The 24870-nt window shown below is 42.3% G+C and overlaps 1 protein-coding gene across 8 annotated transcripts in view; it reads left to right on the top strand.

Annotated features, from left to right (window-relative positions):
- Positions 1-24870, top strand: part of ASAP2 (ArfGAP with SH3 domain, ankyrin repeat and PH domain 2) — a 199894-nt gene that overhangs the window by 95601 nt on the left and 79423 nt on the right. For all 8 annotated transcript variants that reach the window (XM_075598335.1, XM_075598332.1, XM_075598336.1 and 5 more), the window contains 2 exons: positions 9968-10097; positions 18303-18388. In XM_075598335.1, coding sequence (XP_075454450.1) covers positions 9968-10097; positions 18303-18388 — 216 coding nt within the window. The remainder of the gene's footprint in view (positions 1-9967; positions 10098-18302; positions 18389-24870) is intronic.

Below are 24870 nucleotides of genomic sequence, written 5' to 3'. Positions count from 1 at the left end.
GAGCTGCTCACCTTTTAGCTGGGATGGGTTGTATTTCTTTTATATTGGCTCAGGCGATGTTAATATAAGAGGTGGTTTTTGAACTCAATTTAGTTTCTCTTGGTTTTCACTTGGATATCTTTATTCTCTTTTTCTTGGAGGGACAGGCGCTATGTCCATGTATTTCCTTGTATTATTTAAAAAAAAAAAAAAATAGGATTTTTACCGTTGGGAATAGGATTTAGATGGAAAAGGGAAGGTGAGATCTTTAAGAAAAAAAAATCTTGAGTTGTGCAATTTGGGCATTGCAATTGCAAAACAAATCAAATATTATTTCCTTCTTAAATTAAAACAGGAAAACCGGTAAAAATGTTCATATTACAATAAAGATGTTATTTTGCGGTAGATTGGTTGGTTTGCGGTTTAACTCATTCACTGCCAAGTGCCGGCAATACCTCATTGCAGCTCCTTAACGAAGGAATTATCGTTTATTTATAAAGCGCAAACATATTCCGCAGTGGGGTACAATGGGGGGGTGCAGCGTTATGTATATTACATACACAGAATGAGGATACCAAATAAGGACAAACGAGCGCAAACGGATACAACCGGTAATGAGGGACCTGCTCGTGAGAACTGTGTATCAAGTTTAATGCCTTCAGCACCGAAGGCTTAAAGCATAGAGCCAAATCAGTAAGCAGCCTTGCTAATACAGCACACCACTCGAGCACTTGAGCATGCAGGAGAGGCATTGAAGGAAAATCTAGTGCTGTACCACTTATGTTTCTAAACCTGGCCTGTTACAAGTGAGAGAGGGATCGTAACGAGAGAACACTTTCTTCTCATATTTCAGCAGGTTCATAACCAAGCTGTTTTTGCCCGGCAGGCATAAGACATTTTTAGCATTTTTTTGTTCTATACGTATATACATATATCCTTTTCCTTAGATGATGAGAAGAGGGAATTCATTCATTAAGCCACAATTCTGTATACGCAGTTGCTGAAACGGCCTTAATTAGCTTAATTTCATACTGTAGTTGCAGCATAGAAACAATGGGGCTGTCATTCCATTATTACAACCAGCTGAGAAAAAACAATGTTATTGAAATATCAGAAACAAAACAAACGCCTATTGCACCTATGGCATGTACAGTACAATGGTGCGTCGCTGTATAAACAGTTTCATTCTGACTTGAGTTTTTTCCCTGGCTACATTTTTATTTACTTGAGGTCAATAGTTAGTACACAGTTGTGTTTAGTTATATATTCATATATTCTCTCCCTCCCTCTCTGTCTCCCTCCCATGTCTTTTCTTTTGTGCAACGTTCTAAAGGCCTACAACATGAATACATTCGTATAAAACAATATCATTCTAAAGGCCTACAACATGAATACATTCGTATAAATAATATCATTCTAAAAGTTCTGCACCGTTCTGTCCGGTTTCTTCCCCCTCCCCCACCCTCGGAAATTCTGCTCTCGTATTTAGCATGTTTATTTACTGTATGTTTTGTGTTTAGACTGAATTGTGATGTGTTTCTGCAACAGAAAATCAAGGTATATTTAACACTGCTGGTATCTCCGGCAGCTGAAATGTTGATTTGTATATGATCTATAGAACACATTATAAAGTTGAAGCAATCAAATACGGTGTAGGGCAGGAATGGCCAGCTCCAGTCCTCAAGGGCCACCAACAGGTCAGGTGTTCAGGATATCCCTGCGTCAGCACAGGTGGCTCAGTCAATGATTGAACCACCTGTGCTGAAGCAGGGATATCCAGAACAGCTGATCCGATGGTGGCACTTGAGGACTAGCTGCCCCCCCCCCCCCTTGGTGTAGAGCAAGGAAGAAATACAGCCAGTGGGAGGGGGAAACTGCAAAGCCACATAGCAGAGATTATCATCTGGGAGCAGTGCAGAGGGAGAGAGCCTGAGGCAAAGTTGTGACATTAATGGGTAGCCATGGCAAAGATGGAGAACCCATGAGAGTATTTGCATTTCTTTCCTGGATCCTCCAAACTGGCTTCATCACCCCCACTGTCACATAGCATGCAGCGGTGAAGCTGCACACAAGGGACATGCCAATTAGAACATTTTTTTAAAACTTGTATTTAATTGAAGGGGGGGAGGGGAGTGGGTTTGGGATACAGAAAATAAAGAGGGGGGTTTGGAATGGGGGGTGGGGGGGAGCAATTTTTCACACACAGTATTTATTTAAATATTCACAAGGTTCTGCTATATCCAGCAGGCACACCGCGTGAGATGGGAACGTAATCAATCAAAATCTCCGGATAGTTGACGGCGGGGGGTGTAGTTAACTCGTATACACTATGCTCAGTCCTCGGCGCCTATGCAATGTGGCGCAACCAAGGTTCCCATACTCACAGAAATCTGGGGAGGGAGTCCTGTAGATAGCTGCTAAAGCTTTTCCATGTGATCTAGAACGTGTCTCCGTTGGCGCTTCCCAGTGCTTAAATAATAAATCTATTAAAGTGACAGTACTAAAGTGATTTAAATATATAGTGCTATAATATATAGTGATATATGCAAAAAAAAGTGTAATGGCACACTAATAAACAGTCACATGAACAGTGATATGCTGCACACCATTAGTCAGAAAACAAAACAGTATTACCGGTGCTGCTGGTTCAAATGGATACCTGTCACAAATATCCATGCCTTTTCACTTAAAAAAGACCTACTAAGGTCGAAACGGTCGTTGTGTATGGCGCAATAAATGTGATACTTTTGCAAATCCGTGGAGCGTTGGATCTTTCCTTTTCATAACACTAATAAACAGGGAATAAATGTATACAACCATTGACAATGAAAGTGTAATAAAGCACTGGGAATGTCATTTTTTATTTTAAATCCCTGATTCAAACCCAAAAAAAAGAACCGTCTCACTGGTCCCAAACACATGTAGAATCTCAGTTTTAGGGGAGCAGTGGATGTGGTCCAATATGTGGGAGAGAAGAAACCACGATAAGCCAGTGGCGCTATATCCTCACACTAGGTACTCACTGTGGTCTGCGAGTTCATCTCAAGTGTTGACTCGCACGTAATTGGACTAAATGAGTTTATCCCATACTGTGGCAAACTGGGTCCATCTGTAAACTGCAATCGATCTCAGGGGAAAGCGGAGAAAAGCGCAATAGTGCTAGTAGTATAAACAAACGTTGTGAGAACAAATGTGAGAAAATGTGCACTCGCATAGAGAAACACTTTTAAAACATTGCGGAGAAAATCTCCAAAGGAGCAGCCTCGCGAGTTGTCACTTTAAAGATTATTTCCACAATGTTTTAAAAGTTTTTTTAAAAATGTGTTTTACTTAAAGGCCTAGTGTACCACTAGTTTTTTATTTTATACTCGTAACAGTTTTGCTTTTATTTTAATTTAAAAAACCCGGGATATTTCAGAGAGACGATCTGCATTTCTGTTTGCATTGTATTCCAACATGTGGTTCAGAGACTTCTGCCCCAATGTTTAATACACGTTGTATTTTGTTTGAATCAACCACAGTGCCACTACTTTCTGTAAGCCGCTTCTTGTCTTTATCTCCATGTCGTGCAGAGTGCTAGAAGCCTGGTTAGTCCTGGTTTTAGGTGCCAGTCTGTTTTTAGATTTGCTACAGTATACTGTATGTTTAATGAGGTAATTCAACCTAGCCGGCCAAAACAAGCATTGCATCAATGAAGTGGCTCGTTTAAAACAATTCCGTCACACTTACAGTTAAAATATCACTCTGTTTTGTGAAAAATGAAAAACAAATGCTATTTTTAACCGCTCATGTGGGATTAATTTTGATATATCCTCTATTTGGAGCTGTTTAGACAAATATTGCATCATCATTGCTCTCCAAGAAAAAAAAGAAAAAAAAGACGTGGATGCTATTTGGCTGTAGACAGGGGCCTTCAAACAGTATTAGGATGAAATAGAGCAGATAAAGATAACAAAAACACTTTAGGTATTTTTTTTAAATTATTTAATGATCATCCCATGCTTTAGTCTTGTCTGGTTATTTTGTTCTTTTGTCAGCTACATTTAACACATTAGAACAGTGTCATTACCATTAGCTGACTTTGAAGGAGCAATGCATACAATATCCTACATGTGTTTATTTTTTATTTTTTTTATTAAATCAGGTCTGTAGAATTGGATAATATGTACTATATCTTTCAAATTATTATTCAACACTTAATGCCATTTTTAATGAGTTTTAGTATATTGAGCATCCTTTGATTTCTATAGCAGACTTCAGCCCACCTTCCCAGCAGTGAAATATCACTGTAACACTTTCCTGTTGGATAATTTGTTGCCAATATTTGTAGGAGTTTGAGCTGCAAACTGTAACAACAGATAATGTTACTTTAGTAATATAATGACACATTGTAGCGGCTGACACTGACTGAAGGATAGATTACATAGTTACATAGGAGATGAGGTTGAAAAAAAGACATGCGTCCACCAAGATTGAAACTGAAAGGCAGCTATTTAATGAACCCTGGGGAGCAGGAGTGTGCTGATCGATCACAGGAGAACAATTTGATCGTCGGCTTAGGTAAAGTTGTCAATAAAGGTAATCAAAGGCTGCATACAGTACATCTTTTTAAAGTGCCGCTTGGGTTGCCTCTTTAAAACTACTTGGGACTCGCTGTAGCTTTCCATAACAATGTATCTCACGAGTAGGTCCTTTAGGTTGAGACACAATGCATAGAGAAGTTTAACGCTTATTCTACAGTATATGCACCAGAACGGTCAATCAGGTCTAGAAGTGCGGCCGGCCGCTTTGGAGCTGAAAAAATAAGCTCTTTAGTACATAGTGGCTGTTATTTTAAAGAATGGTACAGTATAGTGGGACTTCCATTGGAATTCAAAAAGCACCAGTAAGGGTACAAGGTAAGACAGTGAGAAAGTAAGGGAGCTTTGATTTAGTACAAGACATCAGCGGGTACTGTTTGTTCTAGGTATGTCTCAGCAATCTTTTAACCTTCGCTTTGTCATTCTTTTCCAATGACATCACTGTGGTATGTGAATAAATGCTGCTTTTGTGACTTGTAGGGGGAGTTGGAAAAAAGGATTGCAGAATGATGAATACTTTTATTTTCTGTGCTTAAAATAACTGTTTTCTGAAGGTCTTGTTATTTTTGTAATTTTATTTTCATATTGAAAGATAAAAAGGTGCCATGCTCCATGTGGCTCTTCTGGCTGAGTAAGGCTTGTTTTATAGTTGGCGCGAATGCTCGTGTACGGGACGCTCGCTTTTTGTGTGTACAGGTCCGTGCTGTGAGCAACAGGTGGGCGTGTATTTATGGATATATGTGCACAGCGGAGCAAGCGTGCGCACTATATTACGGGCATAAGGCTACGGCCGCAGTCCTCCCTGCTGCACGCGTGCATGGCGGCATGGGGGCGCGTCAGACTACAGCCGCGATCGTCCGTCTGTAGGGGAGATGTGCGGGGGCAGGGCCATGATGGGGGCGCGCATATCTCCCCTGCCATTGGGTACGCGCGGCCACGTGACCGCGTCGCGGCACGGGAAGACACAATTCTTATCTTCCCTGCCAGCGTACACGTCACCGTGCTTTGCGCGCCCACACTTACACAGCCACTGTGGCCTGCCCCATAGAGGGCTGTGGTGTGTGGCGCGCCGCCAGACCACCGGGGACTCAGCCTTAGAATGGCTGTTACAGGTGTGGTGACCTTCAGACTGCTACTGGAATTCCCCTGTTCCCCAGCGTGAATGAGGAAGCTGTGAAGCATACCGGGCATGACCGATGTCTGACCCCAGAGTCATTCACTGGGGAACAGTTAATAACCAGACACATCAAAGCCCAAGGCTCAATATGCCCAGGGAGTGTGGGGAAGAGGGAAAAAGCAAATTAACCCTTACACTCCCCCCCCCAAAAAAAAAAACTATATATCATAGCGAGTACCAATAATAAGTCATTATTCTGCTCTCTGTGAGGCTCCACAGATATTAATGAGTCTTCTATGGGAGTGGAATCGCTCTTGTTGTCTCTCACTGTCCTCTCTATGGATGTCCTCAAAAAGTATATGGGTCGGAATTTCTGTGGTGGGAATAAGTTTTCCAGGTGTTTGTAGCATATGTTTGTAAGCGAATGTCTCTTTGAGATTTGCCTGTAACATGGACTTATGAGTGAAAATCCAATAAGAAGGAATGTTGCACCATTTCCAGCGTTTGCACATTATTTTGTGATGGACAATGGCACCATTATGAGCCACTCTCCGTTTGTGCTGAGATCATTCAAGGACACTGGTCTAAAATCTATTCTCTGGCTTCCTATTTTATGACAGGTTGCAGAATATGCAAGTTAATGAATTACAAAGATCAGCGATAGTATAGGATTATAGGCGTATGTAACAGTTACAGACAACATTAAAATGTGAGCCACCTGAAGTCTTGAAATTATTTATACTGGATGCGGTTTTCAGAGTCTCTGGTAAATTGTTCCAGTCATGAGGTGCGTGGTGAGAGAGGAGCAACCGGATTCTTTATTGAACCTTGGGACCGTAAACAGTCTTTTGGAGTCAGATCTCAGATAAGTGCTGCGTGTTATAAGGGTGAGGAGCTTGTTAAGATAGGCGGGTAGCTTGCCCAAAAAGTATTTATAGGCTAGACAGGAAAAATGTACTTTACGTCTGTACTCTAGGGATGGCCACTCAAGTTCTTGGAGCATTTTGCAGTTATACGGTATGTGTTGTAATTACATCGTAGTACAAAGCGGCATATTGAATTGTAGAGGGTGTCTAGTTTGTGAAGGTGGGTTTGGGGTGCTGTACCATATACTATGTCCTCATAGCCTATGATTGGCATTAGCATCTGCCGTGCGATGCACTTTCTGACCAGCGGCTTAGGGAGGATTTGTTCCTATAAAGTATATCTAGTTTGATATAGGTTTTTTATGTCAGAGCATCAATATGAACCCCATTAAGTGGGAGTCATGCCAAATTCCCAGATACTTAAAACTAGTGTTAGGGGCTAGAATGGTGTTAGTTAGTGCTGATCGACAGCTCTGTCTTTGGTAGCTTTAGAAACTTAGCCTTAGGCTTCGCTTATAGTGCCGGCGACGTCACGCATAAAACAAATGTATTGCCGCCGTTGCGTGCGCTTATAGTAGAAGCGACACGACGGCTTGGTCGCAATCGCTGGAAGTCAATTTGATTTTTCCAGCGACCGCAGTCTGACTTCGCTGTCACCAGTGACGGCCCTAAAGCTAAGCCTTCGTCCCAAATACCATTGTTACAGTTTTGTATGTATTTAAAAATAGTTTGTTTTGGGAAATCCAGTATTGAAGACTTGAAATATTAGCTTGAAGTACATGTCCAAGGTCAGTGAGGCTGGGGCTGTGTGCATATAAGAGGGTCATTCGCATGCATGTGCATTGAAGCTGCCTTACAAGTTGTTGATAGATAATTAATGAAGACTGAAAAGTAGGGGCCCCAAGAACAGAGCCTTGCTGGATTTACAGGAGACATCCAAGGGGTTGGAGTTGGAGTCCGAGAGACACAAATTGGCAACTACCCGATCGGTCTGAGTGAAACCAATTTAAAGTATGCTCCCCTATTCCAGAGCACTGAAGTATGTTTAACAAGATAACATGATCAACCGTATCAAAAGCCTTTGCATAATCTAGGAATATTGCACCAGTAAATTGTCCAAGCTCCATTCCACACTGGATCTCATTGCAAACTTTTAAGAGGGTAGTTACAGTGGAGTGGTTTGGTTGTTTAAGGAAATTTGTCTTGGTATAGTAATCACTTAATTGGAAGTGGACAAATGTTTCCATGACTTTGTATAGTATTGGGAGAAGAGAGATTGGTCTGTAGTTGGAGACCATGTTTTTGTCCCTTCATTTGTAGCCTGGGCCTCGACATAATAGTTGATTAGGGATGCAAGCGGTATGGCAATGACTGGAGCACTGAGTCGTAGGAACGTTGATTGCACTAGGTCACGTTTGCTGCTTGGTTTTAATGTTAGGGGCGCCTGTGAATCTGCTCTTCAGATACTGGGACAAATTGAAAATTGTAAGCACTCTTGGGAGGGGGTGTAGCTATAGAGGTTCTCCTAGTTTGAGCTTCATAATTGTAGTTACGGTTGAGTTTTGATAGTAGGGAAGTAGCAGACCCCACAAAGTATTAATTTAATGTGTTTGCAATATCAGTGTGATTTGTCTGTGTAGTATCATCCATTTTGATATTAGATGGTTTTGATGGCTGGAATGATGCTGTATTGTTGATGACCTTCTAGAAGTTTGCTGGGTTTAATGTATTTTTATAAAGATTGTCAGAGTAATATTGGGCTTTTGCAAGTCTTGTTTGCCTTGTGCATGTATTCCGCTGCCATCTGTAGTTAAGGTCTTTGGTGGTGTCCGTTTCCTTGAATCTTTTCCCCATGGCATCCCTAAAATTGTAAAGCTCAATACAGAGTGATGTAACCCACTGAAGGTGGGCCTCCCGTACTGTTGTTCTGCGTATTGGGTCATGGATATCACAGATTTTTAAGAACTATGTTTGTTTGTAAATAAGCGCAGAATCGGGTTCAGTTATCAGGTTGATTCTGTACCAAGGACAGTTGGTAAGATCAGTCAGAATTTGTTGTGGGTTAAAGTTTCTAAATGTTCTGGTGAGTAGAACTTTAGGGCTCAACTTGAGTCTTTCAATTTTTCCTTTCACAATACACTATTGCATGGTCACTGAAAATGACAGGTAGGATACTAGAGGATTGGATTCTGCTGAATAAGAGGATGGAATCCAATCTATCAAGGAATTGGTGCCAGATTTTAGGTTTGTCCATGTGTGTTGGGAAATTAGTTGGATTAAATTTAGTGACCTGAATTGTGTCCAGATTTTGATGTTTTTAGGGCTGAGATAATTGATGTTGAAATCCCCAAGAACTAAGTGCTCACTCTTCCCATTCAGAGAGGAAATTGTGCCAAGGAAATGAGTGATATCAGCCAGGGCTTGTAGCGGGGCGGTAGATGCCAGCATTAAGAATGGGCTTAGAAAAGGGCAGGCACATTTTTACCAACTATCATTTCAAAAGAGTTGGGCTGGGGACAAAAAATTTTTAATTTTTATTTTTTGTAACGAGTTTTCAATTTAAAATAACACCCCTTTGACCTATCTATCTTAAAAATTGAGTATCACTGAACGGAGATAAGTGCATGAATGGTTTTAGGAGTTGGCCATATTTCGGTGAGTAATGGCTTTAGACTTATGCAAAAGGCACTAGGTTCATCCAGTTTGGGCAGCAGGTTTCTTATATTTGTATGAGCGACAGAGAGACCTTTTTGGAATATGAAAGGGGCGTTATCGGGCGTATGCGACTGAGAGAAAAAGGGTGGGCCTGGATTGAGTTCAATATCCTCTGTTAAAGAGAGTAACAATAGAACAGGTGCTAGGTGTGCTGGTTTTCAGAGCTCTCCATCAACATTCAGTAGATAATGCAGGTTTTTGAGTAGTCCAATGTGTATGATTACATTAGGTGCAGGCCAGAACGGGGAATGTTGTAGTGGATAGAGTAACCTTTACCTGAGACCACCGTAAAGAACAGAATTGGGGTAAGTAGCAGGTTAATTTTCAGAAAAGCACAGAACAAGCATTTTATATTTCTTTATTTATTTGACATTTTATCAAATTCTTAATTTAGAACACATTATAGTAATACATATATTTATTGATTGTAAGCTCTTTGGGACAGGGACTCCTTTTCCTTTATGCCTGAAGCGGTTATTCCCATTTGTGGTGTAATATGTCACGTGTATTGTAAAGCGCTATGTATCTGGATGGCGCTATATAAATAAAGATATACATACATAGTGCCAGATCTGCAATGCTCCTTTGCTCTACCTTTGATACCTGAAGAGCTGTTGTTTGTTCCTAATGCTGCCGATGAGATGAGCGCATTTGTGGATGGGGTATGGCGACCTGCATCTCACATATATTCTCGGTTTCTTGCACTGCAGGACCAAAATAGAGAAAGAAAAGAAAGAACACGCCAAGCTACACGGGATGATCCGCACGGAGATCAGCGGGGCCGAAATCGCTGAAGAAATGGAGAAAGAAAGGCGGTTCTTCCAGTTACAGATGTGCGAGGTACAACCGCTATTTGTTTATCCGTTGAGTAGTTTGAGGGCTATGCTGCATGCCAATCCCAGCTGGAACAAAGGGGCTAAACGCGAGGGGTTAATAAGTCAGGCATCCTCTGATCAGTCCAACGATACGTCTTCTATCGGTTTTTGTGCTATTTCTGCAGACTTTACATTTCACATTCTCTAACCCCTCAAGTACCAGAAGGGTCTGCATTGCCCATCTTTCTGGCACCCAAGGGGTTAATGTAACCTTGCCCAAAAAAACAGCCCTTTTTTATGGTTTTGTCCTCAAACTCTCTTGTCTGCCTCTGTCGGGGCGCTTTTCCATGAAGCCACTACACTTTTAGTGAAGTACTTCCAACATTTTCCCTCCGCATACCACCTGAGCTCTTGTTCTCTTCCCTCCTTGGCCTTCACCCTTGATAACATGCAAAGTTTCAGTCATATGTAAATCATTCCCATCTTCCAGAGGGTACATGCCAAGTTATTTTACTCTTTCCTAAAGTTGTGGCAAGTGCACCGAGCATCATTCATTCTGTTGCTTTTCGGTGCGCCAACTCCGTTTTGTTATGTGTTACAGACATGAGCCTCCCAAAGTGTACACGGTGCTGTAGTTGAGATCTTACCTAGTGGTGTTTATGCAGGGAACCCTTAGCAAAGGATAATTGATTTGTATCTAAACTACAATAAATAAATCAGCTTTAAAATAAAAATACCACATGTGAGCTCATTCACGTCTCAGACAGGTCGGCAACTCTGTCTTTCCCCATTGTCTCCCGGTATACAATGCTTCACTGCAGCCAGGGATTCTGGGTAATGACATGCAAATAAGCACACAGTGTCACCTTTTTGCTGCTTGTCCATTTTAACACGGACCCCCTATGCAGACCTATCTGAGACATGTGAATGTGCTCACAAGTGATATTTTTGGTTTCCTGTACTGTACTTATTTTATGTCTGGTTGTGGCTTTAAATAAATATGGTAGAAAAAAACATTTATCTCCTTCCAGTCAGTATCCCAGCCACATCCCTAATAATTTCCAAATCACTATATAGAGTTTCTTGTTGATTTCTAAAAAGGTAAAGCAAAGCCCCCTCCCCCCCCACACCTCACAATGCGAGCCCCGCTCTGACCTGTGACCCCCTTCTTTCTAATGATGCCACTGATCCTGCGTTACCTTTTATGCTGTAGCAGAGAGACACCAATTTAAGCTGCGAGGCATTTGACCGATATATTAAATTAGCTGCTATTCCCCTGATACACATAATAGAAATGTTACCTGGGGAAATATAATGTTCTGCTTCCCCAGTTCATTTTAGGGGAGCTTCACATTTAAAATAAGGAATAGTATTTGTTCTCTGAGCATGGTGGTTCAGGCTGACTGTACTAAAAAAAAAATATTTTTGCATTAGACATACAGGGATGTAGTGCATTAATATCTACTCTGGGCAAAGGATTGTTCTTTCCCCAGCCACGCAGAAAGCTTTTTTTATTGATGTAAATCATGTCCCCAAACGCTGGATTTAGCAGGTTTTAGTGCATTAGTTAATTTCTTAGTTGAGCTTCTTTTTCTATTTGGTAGGTAAACACTCCAGCTTCTTGACTGTCATAAGGGGTCTGGTACGCATTGCAGATCTGTCCGCTAATGAAAGAGTTAAATCCGAACTAGAGCCCTGAGAATGCTGAACTGTGAAAGTCGGCTAGAACAGGAACTACGCACATGATTCAGTATGAAAAACTGTTCACGTACTGTACTGTACATCTTAGTCCAGTAGCTTAACAACGCATACAAACTAAACACAGGCCTGCACAACTCGTAAAGTGCGGAGGGCTGAACTGCTCCAAGGAAAAAAAAATTGGGCCGCACAGGTAAAATCATCATCACCATCATCGTCATCATCATCGTCTCTCCTCCAGCACCTCCTCTCATCATCATCCTGCACCTCCAATCACTCTCCCCCCCCCTGCACATCCCATCACTCTCCCCCCCCCCCCCCCCTGCACCTCCCATCATTCTCCCCCCCCCCCCCCACAACCCATATCGGCAGGCCCCACAACCCATATCGGCAGGCCCCACAACCAATAACAGCAGGCCCCACAATCCATATCGGCAGCCCCCCAGCCCATTCCAAGTCAGCATCCCCCCCCCAAGTCAGCATCCCCCCCAAGTCAGCATCCCCCCCCCCCAAGTCAGCATCCAGCATATCCCCCCCCAAGTCAGCATCCCCCCCCAAGTCAGCATCCAGCATATCTCCCCCCCCCCAAGTCAGCATCCAGCATATCCCCCCCCAGTCAGCATCCCCCCCCAAGTCAGCATCCCCCCCCAAGTCAGCATCCAGCATATCTCCCCCCCCCCAAGTCAGCATCCAGCATATCTCCCCCCCAAGTCAGCATCCAGCATATCCCCCCCCCCAAGTCAGCACCCCCCCCCATGTCAGCATCCCCCCAAGTCAGCATCCCCCCCAAGTCAGCATCCAGCATGAATGAATGACAGCCCCCCCACGCCTACCAGATGATGTTGGCGGCGGTAGCAGAGGTGGCGTCGGCGGCAACTGAGTTGTTGGCGGCGGTGGTGGCAAAAGGAGGAGAGGAGGTGGTGGTGGATGGCGACTATGGCGGCAACTAAAACGTAATTAAAATTGGTGGCGAGGTGAAGCAGGGGGAAGCGCGCTCTAGTAACAGACCCCGAAGTTCTGGGTCGCAGGACTGGTGGAGCGCGTTCCCCTGCTGGAGCCGGGAAGCGGGGTTAGGGGGGTTAGAGGAAGCGCACGCGTTTGCTGGTGCGCGCTCCTAGAGGGCACAGACAGCATGCGGCCGCGAGGGTTTACCAGGGAAGGAGAGGAGGGGGGAAGGAGAGGAGGGGGGAAGGAGAGGAGGGGGGAAGGAGAGGAGGGGGGAAGGAGAGGAGGGGGAAGGAGGGGAGGGGGGCTGAAGGGGGGCCGCACGGCGGGCCCCGGCGGGCCGCTTGCGGCCCGCGGGCCGTATGTTGTGCAGCCCTGAACTAAAGAGTTGATAACAGGGGAAGGTGACACCTTGGGATGACACCAGTGATACAGCTATCTCCTTGTGACTGTAAGCTCATCCTACTGTACACCAGGGCTCTTCAACTAGTTCTGCAAAGCGGACAGTTCACTAAACGCTTAGGAGTAGAAAGGCAACAAACGTACTTCAGCTGAATTTTAGATACTTTTAAAAACTTAGCAAATTATTATTTTACCATTTTCTAAGCACGTATAACATATGTACCCTATGTACCCTATGTACTTACATTTTGTCTTAAACCCCCCCACCTAAGCAACTTGTATGAAATTAGCAGGAGTCCAGAGTGTAAGGGACACACACAGGTCCTTGATGGCCTGCATTTTGACCCTGGGAGAGTTGAAGAACAAGCTCATACAATGTCAGTACAATACAAGAATGAATTGTTTATATTATTATTATTATTGTAACCCCAAAACAGATCATACCTTTTATTGTGGAAGTACTTTTTATTCTTAAGATATAGGTTAGCCTTGGCAACGGTTCCTTTTTGTGTTTAAACTTCGGGTGTGTTGCATGTCTGTCATAACACCTTGTTAATGGTTTTCTAACATTTGTAATTATTATTATTACTAGTTTTGCTGTTACCCTCTCATTCTAGATACAATACAGAATATTGAGGTTTGGAAATGGGTATTGGAGAGGTACTTGTATAAAGTAGGGGAGGGCAGCTCAATAAGTAGGAAGGTGGAAGGTAGGAATAAGTAGGAAGTAGGGAGGTGCAAATGGCAGTGGAGGAAGCAAATGGTTGGATTACTAATAGGATCCAAAAAACAAGCAAAAAACAAGCTTTGAAGTGCTAGCTTGTTATACCGTTAATACATTGATGGGGCTTGAATTAATAGCCAGTGAAGAGCAAAATGACATGATGGGCCTAATTGAAATATGGGGTAAAACCAGAACTCTGTTACTTTAGAAAGATGCCACATATTTTAGAGAGAAAAGGGGTATTGTATGCTTGAGTTGCAGATCTAAAAGATAAGGGGACATACAGTATTTGGAATGGGATAAGTGAAACCCTAGAGGCTGTTAGGAGTCTTTAGAAGCAAAATACAAAGAACCTAGTTGTATGGATCCACTATAAACCCCCAAAATATGTGAGACTGAAGAAACCAAACTGCTAATGCAAACGGAAAAGGAAGAACGGCTTTTAATTATGAGGACTTCAACAATCTTGGAAAACAAATGAATGGTGCCTTTGCCATTAATCCCTGCTGACCTCTAATGTCCATACGCGTTAACCCGGCTGCACAAATTCACATATACACACTGATACACACTGAGACACACTGGTGTGCACACAATACTACTGCTCACACATTAATACCTGCTGACCTCTAATGTCCATACACGTTAACCCGGCTGCACAAATTCACATATACACACTGAGACACACTGAGACACACAATACTACTGCTCACACATTAATACACTGGAACACACAAAGCCACTAATACACATTTTCTAAACTCAGACGGTTTAAAATGATAGCTGTACACAGTTTTGTACATAAACACTCACACAGACCCACACATCTTCATATACTGTACATATACCTGGGGGATTTATCTTGTATTGTATCTGTGCTGCAGCCAGGGCAAATGTCACCAATAAGAGGCCCTTTTTGGCACCTGTTATGGTCACCAGTCCATGGAGAGCTGGAGCGCTTTCATCAATGCAATTATTAATTGCACACATTCTATGCACCACCAGCCCAATATTATTCATGTATCTATTTGTATTTATTGCTGGCCATGTGTGAATGATAAATGTCACAATTATATCATCTTATAAATGTGTTGTAAGGGTTAACTCAATCATGTTTAACAAGACTAACTCCCTGCATAACCTAAGTCAAATATTTGATTTTCAATGTGGACCAATTAGCTGTCTTGTACCCTGCACACTTCTGTAGAGAAATAAATATTGTGACGCCCACACCACGTTGCAGTCTCTTTAAGTCCCAATTTAGGGCAGGAAACAGTGTATTTCTTATATGGGGTTTATTTACATGGATTAAATCATATTATAACAGGCCCACGGTCCTTTTAAGTAAAACAAATCACAAAATAAAATACCTATTTCTTTTAGGAAAAAACTAACTAAACATCAGCTGCAGCCCTCGCTATTGGTAGCTGCCAGCTAAGCTGGTTGTCAGCTTAAAACATGTACTAACATATCCACCTCATATGAACAGTCTTAAGCACAACAATAAAGTGCCTTGCTTATCTGTGGTCCATTGGAGCTGACGTCCCCGCTTCAGCACGGTCTCATCAACAGACTCCATGACCACTGTCAAGCGGTTCTATGGGCACTTTCTATCCCCCCCCCCCCCCCCTTCTCTGGGGAAAACAGTCTCTGTGTCACTCTGCAGTGTCTCTCTGGCAGTATGTTAGCTCTCTGTGTTTTCCTTAAACACTTCCTTGTTCACGCAAGGAGTCCATTCTGATTAATTATGCAGCAGCTGTTACTGGCTACTCTGGGGAAGATTAACTCTGTGTAGACTGGAAAGCACACTTACTGCACTGTTCCAGCACCTAGAGACACCTTATAGTATCTGTGCTGGGACCCCTTCTCTTTTCTCTTTACACACTCTCTCTAGGTGACCTAATCACATCTTTTGGGTTTAAATATCACCTCTATGCTGAAGACACACAAATTTACCTTTCAGCCCCTGACCTTACACCTGCTATTGTCACGATGGACGAACTTATTAACAAATTTATATTTTGTGGATCCCAATTGAGCAGAACAAGTTGAGCAAAATAAACTGAGATTTATTCCCTTGATAGGCAAACACACGACAACTGCAGAATACACTTAATAATTACACTTACTGGTATAGGAACAGGGGATAATGTCCAGAAAGATGCAAAGCACCAGAAGATTGTCTTTTAAAATGTAGTCCTTTTGCAAGGGCATAAATTGCCAATCCAATCCTTCTGTGAACGTGCAAAGTCTTTTCTGGTTCGTTGGGGTTAATCAGATAACCCCCAGCAATCACAGTGTCCTAACGCAGAGTTTTGTCTTTGGTTCCGATGTAATAAGACTCTTTGCGTTCCAGGAATGTGCTGCTGCTCTTCTCCGCTATTAGAAGCGTGTTGGAAATCCGCTCACATGGTAGAATGAAAAACGAAAGACAATGGGGATAGCCTGGGTGGGATGTATATAGGGTTTGGAAGCCTATATCCACCCAATCCCCCTCGTGGGAAAATTCTCATTCCCCAATCCCCTACTTGCCCACAGTTTGGAGAGTGGGCACTCCAGGGATTTCCTGTTCACACAGAGCATGTGCGACAACGCCACCTTGGCTACTTAGCATAGGTGCACTCCCCTCTCTACCTGGCCCCTTTCAGGCTGGAAGGGGGAACTCAGGATTTGAGCTAGCACAAATGGTCAACAGGATTTCCTATTTAGCATCCATCTGGCCAATTCACACCCACCTGACTCTGGGTCTTTTGATATGCAACTTCCAGAGAGACTTACAGGTGTGGGCCCAGCATGTTACCTTTGAAGCTTGCATAGGCAAGTGACCCAGCTCATAGGTGTCAAAACATTTGGTTCTTGTGTGCATTTTAATGACAGGAGAAAAAAAAACCTCATCCTGCTTGTCCCTGTTTAAAACCTGTAGCAAAAATATACTTTATTAAAAATACATGTTCCCCTTATCTCACACTTATATTTTTCATATGTGTGTGCTTGGGGTGTACTATACAGCAAGATCATACAATCCTGCCAAATGGGGACAACAAGGGACAGAGGGAGAAATAAGACATGTACAGTGTGTGAAAAATTAACCCCTTCATCCCCAATACGAAATAGGGGTAACCAGCCGAGCACGCTGCCTTTATTAATGCGCTGATTACCCCCATTTTCGCCACAGCTATACAGACCAAAGTTTCTGAATGCCTCTCTGGAATATCATCCTGGATAGCCATCCGCCGACTGAAACTTAACATGGCAAAACAGAGCTCCTTATACTTCCTCCCAAACCTGGCCCTACTACCTCCTTCCACATTACTGTTGGAAATACGATCATTCACCCAGTAGCCCAAGCACGCTGCCTAGGGGTCACACTCAATTCCTCTCTCTCATTCTCCTCTCACATTCAAAACGTTTCTAAAACTTGTCGCTTTTTCCTCCGCAATATCACAAAGATACGCCCTTTCCTCTGTTACTCGACTGCTAAAACTCTGACTGAGGCCTCATTCTCTCCCACCTCGATTACTGCAACCTCCTGCTGTCCGGCCTTCCTGCCTCTCACCTGTCTCCCCTACAATCTATCCTAAACGCTGCTTTCAGAATCACTCTACTCTTTCCTAAATCTGTCTCCGCGTCTTCCCTCCTGAAATCCCTCTCCTGGCTTCCGATCAAATCCCGCATCTCACACTCAATTCTCCTCCTCACTTTTAAAGTTTTACACTCTTCTGCCCCTCCTTACATCTCAGCCCTAATTTCTCGCTATGCACAATCCCGACTCATGCGTTCTTCTCAAGGATGTCTTTTTTCTACCCCCTTTGTATCAAAAGCTCTCTTCCGCCTTAAACTTTTCTCACTTTCTGCCCCGCACCTCTGGAATGCCCTTCCCCTCAATACCCTACTAGCACCCTCTCTATCCACCTTTAAGACCCACCTTAAGACACATTTGCTTAAATAAGCATATGAATAGCACTGGATAATCCTGGACACATGATACATAAAGCTTGGCCCCCTGCAGACGCACTTACTAGAATTCCCTCCTCCTGTCTCTATATGTTCCTACCTACCAATTAGATTGTAAGCTCCTCGGAGTAGGGACACCTCTTCCTTAATGGTACTTTTATGTCTGAAGCACTTATTCCCATGATCTGTTATTTATATTATTTGTTATTTATATGAGTACAACATGTATTACTACTGTGAAGCGCTATGTACATTTATGGCGCTACAGTATATAAATACATACAATACAATAATGGTATCACAATATGTATAACAATTATTCTTACGTTATTAACATTGTGAAAAAGGATGGCACATTTAATGGCGTTGACATTAAAGTGTAAAACAGATTTGAAAGGGGCATTGCTTTCTTCACATGGCAGAATTTCATCAAGGCATAAAATAAGTGATAGTCGCACCCATGTTTGCACCATAAAACCTGACCCAAATCTTTCTGTTTTTGTATAGTATCTGCTGAAAGTTAATGAAATCAAGATAAAAAAAGGAGTTGATCTGCTGCAAAACCTGATTAAGTACTTCCATGCACAGTGCAAGTAAGTTGACATCAATATTCTTTTGTTGCAATTGGGATTTTACTAGTAAGTCACTGTTGATATCTAAAAATGTGGGTTTGCCCAAATATCACCTACTCTGGGAACTTCGAAGTCCTATTTGGTCACACTAATAAAATAAAATGACTTCTACACATCTACTATATTCACTGACAATAAACCCTGTGCTTGTCTGCACATTACAGTGTAAAGGGCTGGACCAGTCTGTTCTGCACCGCTAGTAATGTCAGAAAGCTCCGTCTCAACACAGTATTCAGGGATAAAGGGACCCTTTAGTTATTCATCATATCGTATATCTCCATGAAGATTTGTACAATTGTCTGTTATGTAGATTAACACTATATATATAAGAAGCACAATGTAGACAATCAACTGATCACTAAATTGATGTTGCTGTGTTATGGTAACAAGTACCAGATACACTGCTGTAGGTTCATGTGCATTAAATGAGAAGTAGGAGTTTTTCCTTCGCAGCTCATAAATGTGTTAAACTGTTGTAATCTAATCTGAAACACTAAGGGCTGTTCTATAGAGGGCGCGCTTGCTGCGCCGTGCGCGCGAGGCAGTTATAGTTGGCTGTGGTTTGTCAGCCTTCCTATAATAGGACCGCGCGCATGGGAGCGAGCGTGGAATCGGTTGACAGGGAGAGAAGATGGGGAAAATAAAGATTTCGTGCTGCTACCGCCGCTGTGTGTATGTGTGTATGTGTGTATGTGTGTATGTGTGTATGTGTGTATGTGTGTATGTGTGTATGTTTGTATATATATGTATGTATGTGTATATATGTATGTACAATGTTAATAAATAATTTATTCTTATTCTTACCAACGTATTTATTATAAACGTATTTATAACACACAATCTACTCGCATACACACACACAAATACATACACAGTACCTCACTGTGTCGCTCACAGCATACACACAGTGTGCGCGCGCGTTCGCACAGCCGCACACACTATATTACGGGCCTAAGATTGCTATAAAGTTTGACTTCAGAGTTTGTGTTCAAAATGTCGTCCTGCTGAAACGCCCGAAGATGAGAACGCTGCTGTCTGATTACATCATCGATAATGTGCTGATTCAGCTGCTCACTTCTGAACGATAGGTTGTTTTCTGAATGTGTTTTTTCAGTCCTCCTAGCGACCATCCTTCATCAGGAAACATTTTATATAAGCGTTTTGCACCATAATTCTTGCGCTCTCAAGCACTTTATAATATAATGTGCTTATCTTGGCTAAACACCATTTTGTAACTCTGTGCTTGATATGGTCATCATGCCGTAACAATGTAAATTAGATTATCAAATAACTCTTGTATGTAATAATCTACTGTAACAGACCTATAATTGCTCACATTTTAATAAAAATGTAGTGATTTTTCTGCAAGATATGATGAAAAATTAAAGGTGCCCTTTTTTCGTGGACACAGATTATAGTAGGTCTGTGGCTACTTGGCTTAACATGACCGTCCGTGACACTGCTGCTTTAGGGTAAGTATATTTTTTATCTTCATTGTAATTTTTCAGGATTGGTTGCTTATTTATTTAATAATGTAGTTTTATAAAATGGTGTGGTGTATCCATATCGTACTGTACGTGCACCTGTGGCCTTCCCCTCCTTGCATTTTGTGTGTGTCTGGGAGGAGGAGGGCACTCTGCCAGCAAATTGTCGAATTCAAGAACATTTCTTTAGAAGTTGCAACCTAATCCTAACAGGAGGAACACGGATCTCCAATGTAATAATAATAATAATAATAATAAAAAAGCAGTGTTTTGCTACAAAATAGTCATTTGCGTGATTAATTGTGCATGTTACATAAGGTTGAAAAAAAAGACATGTCCATCAACCTAAGCTGTTTTTCTCTAAATGCAGGTTACCAATGTGTCCTGTGAAACTTGTATTCTTGGAGTTGTGCCCACAACTGTGTAACAGTGTTGTTAAGTAGGACTTTCAGTGGATGCTGGAAACCATATATAAATGATATTTTTTTTAACCATTTTTTTTTTTTTTTTATTATAAGCATTTAAAAAAAAATTTAAGCGCTTACCCTCCTCCTTTATAATTCACTGATCTACAATTAGACACAGTGAAGCCCACACAGTATTTACACATTTACACATTAACAAACTGATATAGTTGCTGTATTTCCAGGCTTTTAAACTCTCTTAAGCCTTATATTAGTGTACAGTGTATATGACCCACTCAAGATCCTCTGAGCAATCTATACATTTAAAAGGCTTAGGGCTCGGGCCCGCTGCGTCTGGTGGTGCGTGCGCGTGGGCCACTAGCCCCTTACCTGCAATCCATTGGTCCCCGCTGCCTCCTCATCCGTGGCTCACTACGTGCTGTGACGCGTCAGCCGGCCAGTGCTACCAGAAGAAGGTGTTCTGGAGCGTTGACGCGTCACGTGGTGCGCGTACGAGCCAATGAGGAGGTGAGCAGGGAAGGAGCTCGTAGGGAGGCGGCCTGTTTTTTTTTTTTGCCGGCTTTTTTGACTCTCTCTGCAGTGTAAGCAGATGCACGGGATGGTGGAACCCCTGGCAATGAGGAGAGGAGGAGGAGGGGAGGCTTCGGGGAGCAGGGAGGCTGCGGGGAGCGGGACACATGTATTTACACTGTCCTCAGAATCATTTACATGCAGGGCCTGGGGGACGGGGCCCCGCTTCAGGGCAAACTGAGGGGGGAGAGCGGGGGCGGTGGACGGGAAGGGACTTTACAGCACCCGATTAAACTGGAGATATGTCACTCCAGCACACGGACACAAGTCATGGCCGCGCCCCCCCTCGTCATGGCCCCGCCCACCCGACCCGTTTGGTCACGCCCCCCCGCTCCGAAAAAAGTTGCCTGCAGACCGCAGATCGCGGTGCTGTGAGTTGCAACGGGGCCTTAGCCTTAGTCTACATACCCTTGGAGTAGTTCTCCCAACTTAATGACGTGGTCTATTGCTTTTTTTTATTACATTTCTATTTTATTTTTAATGTCTTAATAAATTTTGACTTTAGACTGTATAATTTGCAGAATCCGTAGACCATTAAATTTTTGGTCTGTTGTTCACCACTAAAAGGGATTTCTGTGTGTGGACCGTGTCCTCTTAACACGATCCATTAGCTCCTTTTTTTGAATAGTCTATCTCCCTGGTAGCACACAGTATTTACTATTTGTCAATTTAACTTTTAGGTGGAGCGAGGTCCCTCTCATCTATTCATATGTTCAAAATGATGACAAGAGGTTTCCGAAGGCTGCGATTATATTGGCGCCGTGCGACGCTGCGCATAGCCAAAACAAATGAATGTAGAGCAATGAAGGCATGTGCGTGCAACCAAGCATGCATTTTTTTTGAAACTACAGTTGGATTTGTTCTTTCAGCGTGACGGCTGCCTCACATGAGGGATTCAGCCAATGAGGGTGAACCGCTCACGTGACATCACCGCAATGCCTCCCTGTTGCCTCCCGATGCCAGCAGTGCATGTTTCGCGTGCACACGCCAGCACTGTTATCGCGGCCTAAGACTTTGCGTGAAACTCCTCCATTCTGAAGTATTATACCAAGCTCTATTACTTGTTGAACCTCCTGTCGTTGAACTCACATTTGTCACCAGTTTCACGTGGACGGGCTACTATTGGGGTCTCTGAAACCTTCGCTTTCCATTGGTTTCCCGCTCCATTTGGGAATGGGTTAAAATCCCATCCGTTTGACTAAACGGTCAATGTTTGCTCAATTGCCGTTAAATAAATCATGAGGTGTTTGTGGTGGTTTCCAACAATGTCTGATCTCACTTTAGGATCCTAATTCCTTTTTTTTCTGTGATATGTCATTTACCTCTGTTTGTAAACCAGTAATATATCAGGTGCGATAAAACTGTCTTGAAACCTCTCCAGTAAATTGATTTTTGCTTTTCCTAAGCACCTTTAAGCACGTTTGAACATTTACCGGTTGCCAATAAGCATCAATCCATTTAACCTCCGTAAGGCCAAGAGGTTGATCTGCTCTAGCAGCCAACTCGTAGTCAGTATTTTAATACTTTCAAAATAGAAAAAACAAACAAAAAAGCACTGCGAAAAAACGGTAGTGAAGCTGGACTACACGCCGTAAGAACAAAAGTTTATTGAAACTCCAAAAATCACATCATTCCAGCAGTCATTTCAATGTTTTCATACTTCCACCGTTGCAGCTTTTTCAGCTGTGCAGTTAAAATTCAGTCTAAAATGACCTAGTTCCTTTAAGGTTCTTGGACAAATTGCATGGTCAATCTACGAAGAAGGTTACTTATACTCCCGAACACTACTAGTTGTTTATTTTCTACTATCTGAAAGTACCCCGCAATTCCTGGGAATTCTAAGAAACCAACCTCATCCCTACCCTCACTCTTTCCACTCTCTATCCCCCCCTCTTCTCTATCTCTCTCCCCCCATCTCTCTCCCCCTCCCCCCATCTCTCTCCCCCTCCCCCCATCTCTCTCCCCCTCCCCCCATCTCTCTCCCTCCCATCACTTACCTTTAATACCTTATGATCTCCCTAATTCTTTCTGCCTCTCTCCTCCTGCATTCTTATTTTCTCCTGACGTGCCAACTGACTTCTCCGGTTTCTTTCTTCGTCTGCTTTCTAATAGGGATTGCACTGCTAAGGAATCCAAACTTCACATTATAAATTGCCACTCTGGCAATTGCATTTATGCTGCCTTATTTTTAAATCCTATAATGTACGTGAGGAAAATATCAGCTGATCCGAGTATAATATTGAGGTGAACCGGTTTTGGAGAACCATTTTAATCAAAAAGATTAAAACCCTAAAAGTAAATGATATTAAATACTGTAAAAGACAAAAAATAAATAAAGACTTGCAGGAATGATTTGCCTCTTGACAAGTGATGCAGGTGCAAACAGCTTGCTTTTTCTCTGTAAATCTGTAGGATGGAGTGAATTGTATATGCAATTAAGCTATTAAAACTACTCACTGTTTGCTTGGAAGGTTTAAACACAGACTAGTCAGCGTTACCCAGTTGTTCTATGTAGTTAATTATATAGAAAAACTATAAAAATCTGGAGTGGAAAATTTCCATTATCGACTTTTTAATAGAGGTCTGATATAAAAACCTGCATTTATCACGTTCTCTGCAAAGCTTTGAACAATTGGAATTAAAGTATGTTTATATACTTATGGTATGTTTATATATTCCACAAATTTTAGTGAAAAAGTATTAGCAGTGGAACGATTTATTCTTCATAGAAACAATGGTTGCTTCTCAGTGTTTTAATTATTTTCGTTTCACTATAATGTACACATGAATATAATAGGAATTGAAAAATAAATTCACCATAAAAAAAAAAAAGTATTTGTACTTTGTAAAATAAATGTTTTTGTTGTCCTGGACCAGGGCTCTTTAACTAGTTCTACAAAGGGGCCAGATCAGAAAATATTTAGGAGTAAAAGGTCCACAAGCTTATTGCAATTTTTATTTTATCTTGAACTGTTCATGCAATGTCTTTATAAATAACGTATAACCATGTTCACCTAATGTAACCATGGTCCTCACTTATCCGAAGGAATGCGTCCCGCAGACAGATTGCGGGTCCCATGTTAATCGGCGGCGGTGACCGTCGGATAAGCGGTTCCGGCGTCGTACAATGCGTCTGGCGGACTGCGTTGTGCGGCGTCGGATAAGGCATCCGTCGGAAACCGAGACACCGGTAAGCGAAGACCACTTGTATTTGCAACCATGTATTTGCCATCATAATTCTGTGGCCAGGATATACATTGAGTTATCTCTCGTCTTCAAGTATTACTTCCTGGTAAAACATTTTATAAATAAATTAAGTAAATTAAGTAAATAAATGTAATTTAAAGACTTAAAAATTATAATATTAAACATTTTACAGGCCTTTATAACATCTGTACTATATATAGGTACATTACCTTAACTTACAATATGAAATTAACATTGGCAGGCAGTAAGGACCACATCAAAGCCAGTGAAAGAGCTCTGTTCTATATCCTATATTATCCTGCCGGGAAACTATATATGTTGTGAAGAGATACCTACCTGTTAATTATGAAGGCGAATCCTTAAACATAAAGATGTCAGACAGCCTTTAGTTTTCCGTAATTACTTTCCAAACAACACACAATAAAAGCAATGGGTGTTTTGCCCGAGGGGCCTGCAAAGGCATTTGGTTGGCCTGCCCCAGCCATTTTTGTGTTTTGTCACAGTTTGTCCATGCTGTCCCCATCACACAGAAGAAGTGCTTGCTCATGTCCCATACAGGAGCTTGTTCTTGAGCCTCTACCTCTGGAATGCATGATGGCTACAAGTACATTTTAGCTGTTGCCCCAATCCTCTTGCTGATATTAGAATCTTCGAAAGAAATGCCTTTCATAATACTGTACATTAATACAGCGGTGCGCAAACTGTGGGGCGCGACCCCCAGGGGGGGCGCGACACTGCCAACGGGGGGCGCGGGGTT

This window comes from Ascaphus truei, chromosome 4, assembly GCF_040206685.1.
Source record: "Ascaphus truei isolate aAscTru1 chromosome 4, aAscTru1.hap1, whole genome shotgun sequence".
Classification (NCBI taxonomy): domain Eukaryota; kingdom Metazoa; phylum Chordata; class Amphibia; order Anura; family Ascaphidae; genus Ascaphus; species Ascaphus truei.
This window is presented reverse-complemented; position numbering and strand designations above follow the sequence as displayed.